We start from the raw sequence: 14,493 nt of genomic DNA on the forward strand, positions 1-14,493 counted from the left end.
GTTTTGTCAAAATATTATTTCTATAGAAAATTTTGTCATAAATTTCATTTCTAAAGAAAATTTTTCAAAATTTTATTTCTGTAGAACATTTTACCAAAATTTTATTTCTATAGAAGATTTTGTCAAAATTTTATTTTTATAGAAATTTTTGTCAGAATTTTAATATCTATAGAAAATAGTTCTGTGATAACTGTTTTACATTAAAAATACTAATCTATGTTCAAATAGAAGTTTAATTGCTTTGCTGTTTTCCAAAAATAAAAGTATCAGCATTTCAAAGTCCGATGTGTCCCAAGAGCACATACTAACAAGGGGAAATTGCTTTTGGGCTATTGATTCTACCTTATAAGTGTACCCTGATAATTGCTACAACAAAAACAATGATGAACATGAAGGCAACTCTGGTAGTGCATGCATCTCCGATAATGGTTATCGATTAGTATTAATAAGGCGACAAAACACACGAATTAAAACAAAAAGTAAACAATAAATATCATGTCTTCACATGCGGTAACAAAAATTGACCAAAAAGAGTATCTCAAGAAATATTTATCCGGTGATAAAGTTAAGAAAAAGAAAAAAGAGAAGAAGAGCAAAAAATCAAAGGACTCGTCAGCCACTGTAAAAATTATTGACGATGACTTAATTGATACTGAAAGTGGAATTAAAATTGACGAGGAATTGCTATTGACTGGCGAAGACGCTCCACAAATTGTAGGCGAATATACTGAAGAAATCCATAGTGCGGTGAAAAATGTTCCGAAGTGGAAAAGTATTGTTATTAAAGACGAACCAGAAGATGACAGCACTGCACGGAGTTCATCCACCTTAAAAGAGGATGATCTATGGGGTCGTAAGGCATCTGATATAAAAATTAAACAAGAGCTCACAATAAAACAGGAAAGGAAATCACCTGATAATTCTCCGCCTCGCAGGAAAGAAAAGAAAAAACGTTCAAAGAGAAGTCCAAGCAGCTCACCACCACGAAAACGAAACAGGACGCCATCTCCCACTAGAAGGAAAAGATGTTCTGATGAATCTCCTCCGCGGCGTAAGAAAAACTCCCCGGATGGAAGGCATCGCAACAGATCTATATCCAATGACAATAGCCCACCAAGATATGGTAGAAATACTAAAAACGAGCGCAAAAAGTCTCAAGATCACTCTCCACCAAGAAGGAGAAAAGATATAAGCATATCTCCAGACCAATCTCCTGGAAGAAGAGTTCGCCGGTCTTCTGATAAATCACCGCAAAGACGACGAAGGGATTCTGATCAGACACCACCCAGAAAAGGTAGGCGTGAATCCCCTCCAAGAAATAGTAGAAATTCACCACCACGATATAGACGAAACCAGTCCCCTCCACGCAAAGAAACAAAAGCAATTCATAAATCACCTTCCAGGCACCGAAAAGATTCGGATCAATCGCCACCACGTACAATAGACTCTGACCAATCTCCACCTAGGCGACGGAGAGATTCTGATCAATCTCCACCGCGGCGAAGGGGAGATGCAGATCAATCTCCTCCACGCAGGCGAAGATATTCTAACCAATCTCCTCCCAGAAGACGAAGAGATTCTGACCAATCTCTCCCCAGAAGACGAAGAGATTCTGATCAATCTCCCCCCAGAAGACGAAGAGATTCTGACCAATCTCCACCTAGGAAGAGTAGAAAATCGCCCGATAATTCACCGCAACGTAGGAGAAACAATACTGATCAATCACCAGCAAGAAAAAGTAGAAGGTCACCTCCAAATTCCCCACCGCGGAGGAGACGAAATTCTGATCAATCACCACCAAGAAGAGGAAAAAGGTCACCTGTAAATTCACCTTCGAGCAGAAAACTAGGTACAAGTCGCTCACCTCCACGAAGAAAAGACAAAACTCGCAGGGATTCGCCAACAACGCAGCGAGCAATAAAAAGAGAAAAGATTTCACCAGAATTATCCCCGCCACCACCAGAAAGGAAATCAAGATGGGAAAAAAATTCCAGTGATTCTCCACCACCAACTCATAAGCCTAAAGTGACCAAAACCTTAGATGGTAAGAAAGCTGGGCTACAAGATGCTCAAGCCTTGAAAGTGGAAAGCAATGCTCGTCGCCGGCAAGAAGATGCCCTATTCGAGAAAATGTCTTCTGATGTATCGGGACGTGATGCAGAAGTTCGAGTTCGTAACACTGGAAGACAAGGTCGTAAGGCACGCGAGGCACGTGAAGAGGATCCAGAAGAACGGAGACGCAAAGAAGAAAATGAAAAGAAACGTAAAGAGCATTACGAACGTTTGGGCAAGGGCCTTAAACAATTGGAAGATTACAAGAATCGCAAAGCAGAAATGGAATATGAAGCAAGCAAACCCTTGGCTCGTCTTGCCAACGATGAAGATCTGGAGCGTTATCTGAAAGAACAAGAACGTGCTGAGGATCCCATGTTGGAGTATATGCGCCAAAAACGTAAGGAAAAAGAGAAAAATTCGAATGAACCAAAAAAGCCTATCTATGAAGGACCCTACCCCGAAAATCGTTTTGGTATCAGACCAGGCTATCGTTGGGATGGTGTTGATCGTTCGAATGGTTATGAAAAGAAATGGTTTGATAAACAAAATGAACGAAGAGCCAGACAAGATGAAGCCTATCAATATAGCGTAGAAGATATGTAAACAAATTGTTTTGTATATTTTTATATTTTATTTACTCATGCAGGAGTATGTTTATATGAAATAAAAACAATAATACTATTTGTATTTTTGGTCTAGAAAACTTTTTATTTATATGGAAGATTGTAACAGTTAAATGAGTACAGTGTATTTTTATCCAAAAATTTATGGTTTATTCTTGAGAGCTATTCTTTGATCAACTATGAAAACTAGTTGAAAGTCCAATTTGCTATAAACGAAAATCCTCTGGTCGACTTTTAATGCCGTTAACAACCAGAAATTTGATGTCCAATTATTTTTATTTTATTATTTTTTATCAATTTTTTTCCTATGGTTTTTATTTTGTTATTTCCGGGGTATATTTTTGTAGAAATAAATTTTTCTCAAAAAAAAAAAAAATTGACAAATTTTAGTAATTTGACAAACCTTCTCAAAAGAACTTCTATGGAAGTGAAAAAACCAATAGGCACAGGGTTTCACATTTTACTTTTTTGCGAAATTTAATTGTCCATAATTTAAATTTTCACTTTAAACCGCCAAAATGTGTCTTAGGAAATGACTGGTTCAAAAGAACTTCATTGGATGTGAAAAAACAGTGATGGAGGATCCCGGGTGCTCTTAAAAAGAAATGTTTGTAAAACAACTTCCAATTTTTTTGCTGGGAGGTTTATTATAAAAATGTGTATCCTCGTAATGGTATTATTTCAAATCAGCATAAGCTATTTGTATTTTGAAAAAATTTTGAGTTGAGCATCTCAAAATTAAAGTATTTTTTTTATTACTTTGTTATGTATGAAATTAAATATTTATCGTAGAATCCACAGTATAAATAATGGTGGGCTAAAATTAGGTTAAAATAAGGCCAGAAAATATATTTTTTTTATACATGAACGAATGTTATTGAATTTGGGAAATTTTACCTTATACTAAATAAAACCATTAGAGTCTATTCCGGGCTTCATCTGACTTTAGCTTTCTCTCTTGGTGGTTCTTATCAAGACTGGGCTGCCAATAAAATTTGAAGAAAAATCGTCACTTTTTTCCAAAAAAAAATCGTTATAATCGTCACTTCCATTTTAGAAATCGTCAAAAAATCTGCAATGTAAATCATATTCAATACAAACTAATTTTTTTTGGTTAAAAACAAAAGTATTTATTTCATATAAGGAACAGAAAATTAACATATTCAACTAAGCAAGATTTTTATTTAAACATTTTCCACAATTTGACCATAAAATACTTATGGTCTCTCCAATTAAGAGGTACAATTTTCTATTGAAATAAAATTTTAACAAAATCTTCTATAGAAATAAAATTTGGATGAAATTTTCTTAGAAATAAAATTTTGCAAGAATTTACTATAGACAAAAAATTGCCTATAGAAATAAATTTTTCAGGAACGTTCTATAAAAAATATGCAAAAATTTTCTACATATATAAAGTATTGAGAAAGTTGTCTATAGAAATAACATTTTTGACAAAATTATACAACTAAAATTTTGACAACATGTTCTATAAAACTAAAATTTTGACAAAATTTTCTATAGAACTAAAATTTGGACAAAATTTTCTATAGAAAAAAAATTGACAAAATTTTCTATAGAAATAAAATTTTGAAAAAATTTCCTATAAAAATGAAATTTTGAAAAAATTTTCTACAGATTTAAAATGTTGACAACATTTTCTAAAGATTTAAAATTTTGACAAAATTTTCTATAGAAATAAAATTTTGACGAAATTTTCTATAGATTTTTTTTTTTGCATTTTTTCTGTAGCAATAAAATTTTCTATAGAAATAAAATTTTCTATCAATTCAATATAAAACATTTCTTTCGAATAAAATAATTTTTTTATATACTAACCACAAAATATTGATCAACAACTTAAATTTTTTTTATTTGGTAGATTTTTGGTAAAATTTTCTTCAAATTTTGGTGGAGTATTTTTGGCACGAGGGCCAACCGCGGTACTAATACTGTAGGTGTAAAATCAGGTATAGCTCCAACATGTATGAAATCTATAGCAAAAGCTCGCAATTTCTCTATCTGACAACAGTCAAATACAGTAATCCCTCGATTTACGTCGTGATTGGTTCCGCAATTTGACGACGTTAATCGAAACGACGTAAACCGAATTAAAGTAAAGGTAATTCAGTAATTTCGGTAAAAATTTTAGGGCGTTTTCGTTTCGCAAAAAATATGTTGCCTTGGTTTTACACTACATTTTCCCTCATTGCATTTTCGACCAAATGATAGTGTCATTCCAAAGTTATTGTTAATTCATAATAATATGAGGAATGCAGGATCCAAAATCTATGTCAGTATCCTTTATATTTAGCAATCAATTTCGAGAATGTTGCACCTTTTTTCCCAATCGAAATCGCCATTAGAAAAAAAATGTTTCGATGTCATCATCGTTGATACTTATTTTACTTATGGAAGGCGTTTCTGATAAAGTGGGCTAAAAAAATCGAGGACGTAAATCGAATGGCGACGGAAATCGAAATTTGTTGGAACAAACAATTTTACGACGTAAATCGAAACAACGTAAACCGAGACGACGTAAATCGAGGGATTACTGTATATTCTCTCTTTTGCTGGCTCTAAACGTGTAAACGAACTGCTTCTAGTCAAAATTTTTGAACGCAGCTAATATGGTCATTTTTGGGGCAAAAATCAAAAAATCGACATTTGCTATCTTTGGAGTAAAATGCCGATAAAACGGCAAAATTGGCAGCCCTGCTGTGGAGTCGGAACCTGAAGATTTTGCTGGAGTCGGACTCGTAAACATGTTGCTCGAATCCGAAAAATTTCCTATTCGTATATTCGTATGTTTTTGTAACTAAACAAGTATTTAAGCAAATTAGATTCCACGGATTTCTTCAATCAATCAATGAACGGTATGAATGTAACTGTGCTGCAACTTCCAATAATAGAAATTATTCTGGAAGTTTAGACTAGACGGCCCACCACCACAAAATTCTATTTATTTATTTTTATCTTCTTCATTTTATTTTAGGGCGATTTACCAACCCCCTATCTATCTATCTGTAGACTTTTAAGATGTCACACCGATCAATTTTGTGATGTAACTTTCATATATAAAACCATCTTTAGTGGTATTTTGGGAGCCACCGTGGTGCAATGGTTAGCATGCCCGCCTTGCATACACAAGGTCGTGGGTTCGATTCCTGAAAGTTTTTCAGCGGTGGATTATCCCACCTCAGTAATGCTGGTGACATTTCTGAGGGTTTCAAAGCTTCTCTAAGTGGTTTCACTGAAATGTGGAACGCCGTTCAGACTCGGCTATAAAAAAGGAGGTCCCTTGTCATTGAACTTAACATGGAATCGGGCAGCACTCAGTGATAAGAGAGAAGTTCACCACTGTGGTATCACAATGGACTGAATAGTCTAAGTGAGTCTGATACTTCGGGCCGCCACGTAACCTAACCTAACCTAACCTAGTGTTATTTACTGCAAAGAGTTAGGGATTAGAGATTCATATAAAATGGATGACGGATGCATAGAAGCCATATCAGCTTCTTCATCGACACTCAAGCAGCAAAAAAGGTCTTAGGAAATTCGAACATAACGTCGAAGGTAGTCAGCCATTGTCGTAGAGAGCTTAGAGCTCTCACTGAACATAACGTCGAAGGTAGTCAGCCATTGTCGTAGAGAGCTTAGAGCTCTCACTGAACAGAATAATATCACTCTGTGTTGGTTACCTGGACATTATGAAATAATGGGTAAAGAGGAGGCGGCTAAAGAAGTCACACGCGGAACGAATAACATCGTTACAGATGTTTCCCCCCGCTATTTTTATATACTGACAGGATCAATGTCAAATACTAGGATACTAGGTTCTTTTCTTTCAGGTTCTTTTCTTTCAGCAGATTACCGATGTACGGAACTGTAAACTGAACTTGCATTCATTAAGGCTTCGGGATGAAAGACCTATAAAGTTCATTTTGGAACTCGCCTGGAAACTCGTATACGATTGAGAGAAAACAACTTTGAATTTGCTCTATGCTAAGTTTGGCAACGATTCTTGTTTTATTTCAACTTCAATTTCACTGGCTAGTTCATAAGCCCCATTTAAACCCTTTTTTATGTTTGAGCCTATATACAGTGACAATAATTCTTTCTACATGTGTTTGCCTTTGCTTCTAACATAGATTTTAAATTATAACCTCATTTACATTACACTTCCAAAATGCACTTTAACTAGATTTCAACTGTCATTTGCCTTATATAAAAAGGATTTCAAACCCACTTTTAGTAGATTCCGAGCCTAATGTGATTGGGATGTAAGGCAAATGACTGGACACAACACATTTCGAAAACACATGGTAAGGATTGGCTTAATGGTTGATGATATTTGTAGATGGTATCTGGTCCTAGATACAACAGAAGACTCTTACCATTTTCTGTGCGAGTGACCAGCATTAAATTTAAGAAGAAATAAGATAGAGGGCTCCTTTTTCCTTCAGGATATTACCGATGTACGGAACTACAAACTGAACGATATACTGGCTTCGGGATTGAAGACCTAGAAAGCTCATCTTGGAACTCGCCTGGAAACTCGTATACGATTGATGAAGAGGAGAGAAAACAACTATGAGGAAACACAATGGATCAACATGGTCTTAGTGATAACCAGCCGCAGAAGAATCGAGTATTGGTGAATTTGCTCTATGCTAAGTTTTGCAACAATTCTTGATTTATTTCAACTTCAATATCACTGGCTAGTTCATAAGCCTCATTGAAAACATTTTTGTTTTATTTTTGAGCCTATATTTTTACGATGATTAGGCATTGTGTCAATAATTCTCTCCACATATTTTTCGCAGTGTATTAAATCTAGGCTCTTCGACTAAAAGGCGTTGGCTGTTGCTTCTAGCATAGCCGAATATTCAGATACTATGCCTACACAGATTATGAACACTGATTTTGTAGCGGCACTATGAAGTTGAAATGCCATCTTTTGTGTTTGGACTGTTCATATTTGCTCTGAAAAAATTATAATAAATTTTACTTCCTATATACCCTTCTGTTTTGTTTCCCCATATACACTTTTTGTAAGAGTAATGTGTATGAGGTATTAAAATCCCCACGTGTTAGTGAAATTATATACACCACGATTTGCACCAACATTTTACCAGTTTTCAAACAGACCCAAAATAAGTAAATTTGATATAAAGCTTTTTTTTTAATATACTTTCGTCGATGTATTTTAACGGAAATGAATCAATAAATCAAATTTTCGTTATAGCACGATGTAACGTAGAACCGCTCACTATCTTTGCATTTTTATGGAGATACGGCATCACTAAAATTTCTCTTCATTTCTTTTCTCTCAGTTTTCTTCAGATCAAAATGAATGATGGCAGCCCTGGTGCCTTGAAAATATTTTTGTTATTCTTTCGTCACTTTCGTAAATACTCCTATTGGGACTAGGTTTATTGTTATTAATCTAGTGGTTAAATTGTAAAATAATCCGGAAATATTTGTACAAAACTAAAATAAACATTCGGATTTGTCGAATAAAGAAAGAATAAAGTGATTGAGTAATGTGTGAAATAAATAAAAAGACACTATAAATATGCCAACAAAGGTGGTAAGTAGAAAAACCAAAGTTTAACATTTTTTAAAGGCGGCGTCAATAACTTAATTTGTTAGTGGCGGCCTTGCTCGTAATGTTTTGTGTGGCACAAAAGTGTTCAGAGTGGCACTTGGTTCCATCATGGGATACATGGGATTTCATATTTGCTGGGAGATGTCGTGGAAGATCATATTCTCTTCACTGCTTTCTCATGAATACGGGTAATGCATGTCTGGTATGCTATGAACAGAGTTCCCACAGGCCTATATCTTGTTCCACTGTCTGATGCGGCATAGTTAATCATAGATCGGTCCATCGCCTAATAATTAGTCATAAATATTCCACAGATCTACTATTACGAATGTGTTAAGAATATCGTATGACTTGAAACAACTGTCTAGTGTGACCCCCAGAATATTGAATTGATGTATTCCCGGTATCACCATTACCGTTGGAAATTTCTAAAATGTGGCATTCGCAATAAAAAGTGGCGTATTTCTGCATAAAGAAAACAAGTAAATACGGCCGTCTAATATTCTGCAACCTAACCTAACCTAGACCAAAAAGGCAGGTTAAATACCTATATAAGCCAATTCAGTTCTTGATCGGTTTATATAGATGTAGATAATTATAAACCAATTTTCACACTGTTAGAGTGTCAACTTTCAATCAGATCGGATGAATTTTGATCCTGCATGAGGAAGAAGCCAAATTTTGGAGGTCAGTTTATATGGAAACTATATATTATTATGGACCGATACCAATTTTTCCGAATTTTAACCGGATCGGAAGAAATTTGCACATCCAGGAAATAAAATCTGGGGATCGTTTCACAGTTGTTACTACTAACCAAAAATTAACAGGATCGAATGAAATTTGCCCCTCCAAGAGCAAAGGCTATATATGATTTTGGACCGATATGGACCAATTTTTCCATGGTGGTTAGAGGCCACATATTGACATCACGTACATGTTTGCAACTCGAGCCAAAAATAATCTACCAAAACAAACTACCAAACCAAAAATCTTATTTTGCAAAATTTTATTTCCAGAGCAAAATTTGTCAATATTTTATTTCTATAGAAAAATTTGTCAATATTTTATTTCTATAGAAATTTTTGTCAAAATTTTATTTCTATAGAAAATTTTGTTTCTATAGAAAATTTTGTTTCTATAGAAAATTTTGTCAACATTTTATTTCTATAGAAAATGTTATCAAAATTTTATTTCTATAGAAAATGTTTTGAAAATTTTATTTCTATAGAAAATTTTGTCAAAATTTTATTTCTATAGAAAATTTTGTCAAAATTTTATTTCTATAGAAAATTTTGTCAAAATTTTATTTCTATAGAAAATTCTGCTAAAATTTTATTTCTATAGAAAATTTTGTCAACATTTTATTTCTATAGAAAATTTTGTCAACATTTAATTTCTATAGAAAATTTTGTCAAAATTTTATTTCTATAGAAAATTTCGTCAAAATTTTATTTCTATAAAAAATTTTGTCAAAATTTTATTTCTATTGAAAATTTTGTCAAAATTTTATTTCTATTGAAAATTTTGTCAAAATTTTATTCCTGTCAAAATTTTATATCTATAGAAAATTGTGTCAAAATTTTATTTCTATAGAAAATGTTGTCAAAATTTTATTTCTATAGAACATTTGTTAAAAATTTTATTTCTATAGAAAATTTTGTAAAATTTTATTTCTATAGAAAATTTTGTCAAAATTTTATTCCTATTGAAAATTTTGTCAAAATTTTATTTCTATAGAAAATTTTATCAAAATTTTATTTCTATAGAAAATTTTGTCAAAATTTTATTCCTATAGAAAATTTTGTCATCATTTTATTTCTATAGAAAATTTTGTCAACATTTTTTTTTTATAGAAAATTTTGTCAAAACTTTATTTCTATAGAAAATTTTGTCAAAATTTTATTTTATTTATTTATTTATTCATTCAGAGCCCCTATAGAAAATTTTGTCAACATTTTATTTCTATAGAAAATTTTACCAAAAAGTTCTTTCTTAGAAAATTTTGTCAAAATTTTATTTATATTTATGAATTTCCTCTTAGTTAGAGAGCAATATTTGCAAAATGTACAAGAAAATAAAATTAACGTAGGATTTTTTTTAGAAAGTTATATTATAATCGGGAAGCTCATATGAAAGTATAAAGAAAATGATGATGAACTTTGATTCCCCAGTCTACAACAATGAAGAAATAAATTACTATTAATTCTTAATAATGCTATCAATTTCGTTATTGAAGATATTTCAATTAAAAAATTAATTGGATACTCTAATTTCGTGATTGGATCAGAAAAACATTTTTTCTGCGTATGTATCGAATGAAATTTGCTCCTCCAAGGAGTTGCGGTTTATATGGGGGCTATACCTAAAACTGGTTCTATATGGACAATCGCAATACCATCCGACCTGCATGAATAACAACCAATTGTGCCAAATGGATGAAAGCTTGTTTCATTCGGAATTCGGCGTGATTTAAACAGGCGGAAGGACATCTCTAGATCGTCTCAGAACATTCCCACGACCGTGAATATATATACTTTATGGGACCCCATTCCATGGCGCACACAAAAAAATTATTTTTGAATTCAATCACGAAATTAATTGATCCAATTAATTTTTAATTGAAATGTATTTTATCATTTCTGTGATCAATCACCAAATTCAATTAAAAAATGAATTGATGCATTTAAAAAATTGATATTATTAATTCTTGTGATTGATATTTATTTTAATTAAAAAATTTGTTGAATCAATTAAATTTTTAATTGAATATGTTTGAAAATTAAATTGGAAACGTTTAGGTGAAAAATTTTTTCTGTGTGGAGGGTATAAAAATACGAATTACCTCTTCATATTCGTTTAATTTTACACAGAATTTTGAAATCATTTTTTTAAACTATGTCCTAATGAATTTAACAATTGTTTTACATTCTTCACATTAAAAAAACACTCTTTGATGTTGTTACCTCAGCGGTTTACCCAGTTGTGAACATTTTCTTTGCATATTTTCAGGCGGCACAAGACTAATGGTTTTTGACTCTTGAAAATATTTTGGGTAACATTTTAGAACCTACAAATTTTACGAATTGTCCATAGACCACAAAGCACAAAAGTAGTAGACTTTTCTATGAGTCCAAGGAAGAAAATTATAATCGATCCTCCTGATGAAAATTTCACTTTTGGTAGTAGAAACTTCTGCAAACTGGGCTTTAGGAAAAGTTTTGGCGGAATTCATCGGCGGCATACATTTATAGTGGCGGCGTGTATGACATGATTTTGCATGCAGAAATAACTTATTTTGGGACATAGCCATTTCTTGATCCTTGCTTAAATTAAATTTCCATTCGACTCAAGGTATGCATTTCACATTCGGAATCACTTCTATCAAGAAGTACTCTCAAAAGTTAAATTTTCCAATGTAAAATTTTCTCAATTGTTTTAGTTGTTGTTATAATGAACTTGCACTTGAATTTTTAGTATTTTTGTTGTTTTTGCCTTCGACCAGATGCAAGGGCATTTTTTCATATTAAAAAACATCTGGCTTATTGTTTTTGTCTCGAAGAGTATGAGACTAAACAGAGGAAGCAGGAGTAGCAATAGCGAGAAAAAACAAAATGTGCAAGCATAAAACAATGGGGCATGGAAAACAAAGTCTTCATATTGAAACCCACTAGCTACGTTGTGCCACCATACGAAAAAATACATAGCATTTGTTCGTTTGTAACTATTCCAGCTATATATAAAACGTGCTTGTTCCAGTTTGGCTTGTTTATTTTTGCCTTCTCCCTCAACCACAATTTTATGCAATATCATAAAGTTGGGTCAATCTGTTTATGCATGTTGCACTTCGCTGTGGCATGTACTTGATTAAAATCTGTTTTTGGTAGTGTTGGGAACAAAATAATACCACAAAACCTGTTTTTGTTTTCAATGGACACTAATACCACAAGCATTCATGAGAGAGAGAGAGAGAAAGAGTTCTCACATTTATTCACCATTCGAGCTTTTCAATTGCAATTTTTGGCGGGAACTTGTTGATTATGATATTTGAGTATATTCAGAGTTTGAGGTTGAAAAGGATTTGAGAGAATATAAGTTTTTATGTATGTTTCAAGGTTGCATTACATTCGTGGTTCTCAAATGACATTGAGCATGTCAATGTCAACCTTGGAATTGGGAATTAAAAAAGAAAAAAAGCGCATTTTCAATATTTTAGAAGAATTGCCAATTAAATAAAGGATTTTAGGAGACAACAAAAAAAACTATTGCACAAATCATCAAGAAATAGTGGATTGGAAAAGATTTTATATTTATATTATATTCATTCGAAATCTACTAAAAGTGGATTTGAAATCTCTTTTATTAGAAGCCAAGTGATAGTTGAAAACTATTTAAAATGGATTTTGGAAGTGTAAGGTGAATAATGTAAAAAGAAGAAAAAATAATAATTAGAGAAGTCAAGAAGACTTACTGTCAGAAGCCGTTACACATGAACTCTGGCTAGCGATGGATAAAGAGCCACCGCTTCGCATACAACGGGTTCTGGATTCAGTCCCTTTTTCGACTGAACACCAAAATGATTTTTTACTGGTGGTTTATATCTCAGCGGCAACGCTGGCCACTGTGAGAAATTCATTAAAAAATTCATAAAAAAGACCCAAGTTTTAAAAATTAATTTTGTTGAAAGAAAATGTATAAAAAATCTATAGGAACAAAAGAGTACATTTTGCAAAGAAAAACTAAAAATACGTTACGCGTTTAATTCAATGTAAAAAAGAAGTAAGGAAAGTCTAAAGTCGGGCGGGGCTGACTATATTATACCCTGAACCACTTTGTAAATCCACATTTTCGATACTATATACAATCCGTCAAATGTGTTGGGTGCTATATATACAGGTTTTTTTCTCAAATACAAACATTTAAATCTGACTCCATCTGAACAAAATTTATAATATATAGACTTAAAATTTAAGTCGGCTAATGCCCTGGGATGGCACACTATGTTAGTAAAAAACAAGTAAGGAAAGTCTAAAGTCGGGCGGGGCCGACTATATTATACCCTGCACCACTTTGTAGATCTAAATTTTCGATACCATATCACATCCGTCAAATGTGTTGGGGGCTATATATAAAGGTTTGTCCCAAATGCATACATCTAAATATCACTCGATCTGGACAGAATTTGATAGACTTTTACAAAATCTATAGACTCAAAATTTAAGTTGGCTAATACACTAGGGTGGAGTATCAGCTATAGTTTTTGTATAAATGTAAATTTAGAAATTATTACAATAAATTTACTACACACATACAGTAGAAAAATTGCCTCAAATTTTCGTATTTTTCGTTTATTGTTAAAGAAGTTTATAAAAATGTATTTTAGTGCTCACCACTATGGAGAATATTTATAGCTTATTTAGATTAAAGCCTCTACTTTAAAATAACATCGAGAAATAAATCGAAACTAAGGTGGAAAATAGAATTTGGTGTCTTTTTCGAATGTCCTTCTAAGTGGACATCGGTAGTAAAAGGGTTAAGGAAAACTATTTTAATCAAGGGATAGAATTGCTAGAAAAGCGTTGGACTAATTGTATTGCAGTTTCAGGAGATTATATTGAAAAATAAAAATATTTTTGAAAAACTAACTATTCTCTTTCATTGATAGGCTAAGAAGTTTCCGAAACGCCCTCGTATGTGATTGCAGACATTTTAATTAAAAATTAAACGGATCAAATAAAATCGGGGGATAGGATTTGGGGTCTTGGGATTCTAGAAACTTTCGTTTTTATCCGATTTGGTTGAAATTGAAAATCTAGTGGTATTTTAGGACCACAAATAGATATGCTGAACATGATGTGTATCTGTCCATGTTTTGATATAGCCCCCGTATAGATCGATAACCCAACTGGATTCATCCGTCGCATTGTTTATCCGATTTTCCTGAAAATGGAATGGAAAGAGGAACTTTAGGACCACAAATAAGTGTGCCAAATATCGTGTGTATCGGTCCATGTATTGTTATAATAGGCTCCATATGAACCGACCCCCCGATCTGGGGTCTTGGGCTGCTAGAAACCGTAGTTTTTATGCGATTTGTCAGGAATTGGACATCTAGAGGTATACTAGGGTTTTTTTAGATGACCCTCCAATTCCCTTACATGATCTATTATTCTCTCTATTAGCTATGATATTGCATCCACGGTT

General features: G+C 32.9%; 2 protein-coding genes across 2 annotated transcripts in view; both read left to right on the plus strand.

Moving 5' to 3' along the window:
* Positions 1-431: 431 nt before the first annotated feature.
* On the plus strand, positions 432-2,742 carry LOC142220944 (uncharacterized). The gene has a single exon (XM_075290373.1). It carries the CDS (start codon positions 496-498, stop codon positions 2,656-2,658), a length of 2,163 nt encoding a protein of 720 aa, XP_075146488.1. The 5' UTR covers positions 432-495; the 3' UTR covers positions 2,659-2,742.
* A 5,364-nt stretch (positions 2,743-8,106) lies between these two features.
* Positions 8,107-14,493, plus strand: part of REPTOR (repressed by TOR) — a 141,529-nt gene continuing 135,142 nt past the window's right edge. The window contains exon 1 of the mRNA XM_075290375.1: positions 8,107-8,271. The gene's annotated coding sequence lies outside the window, so the exon portion shown is untranslated. The remainder of the gene's footprint in view (positions 8,272-14,493) is intronic.

This window comes from Haematobia irritans, chromosome 1 (assembly GCF_050003625.1).
Source record: "Haematobia irritans isolate KBUSLIRL chromosome 1, ASM5000362v1, whole genome shotgun sequence".
Classification (NCBI taxonomy): Eukaryota; Metazoa; Arthropoda; class Insecta; order Diptera; family Muscidae; genus Haematobia; species Haematobia irritans.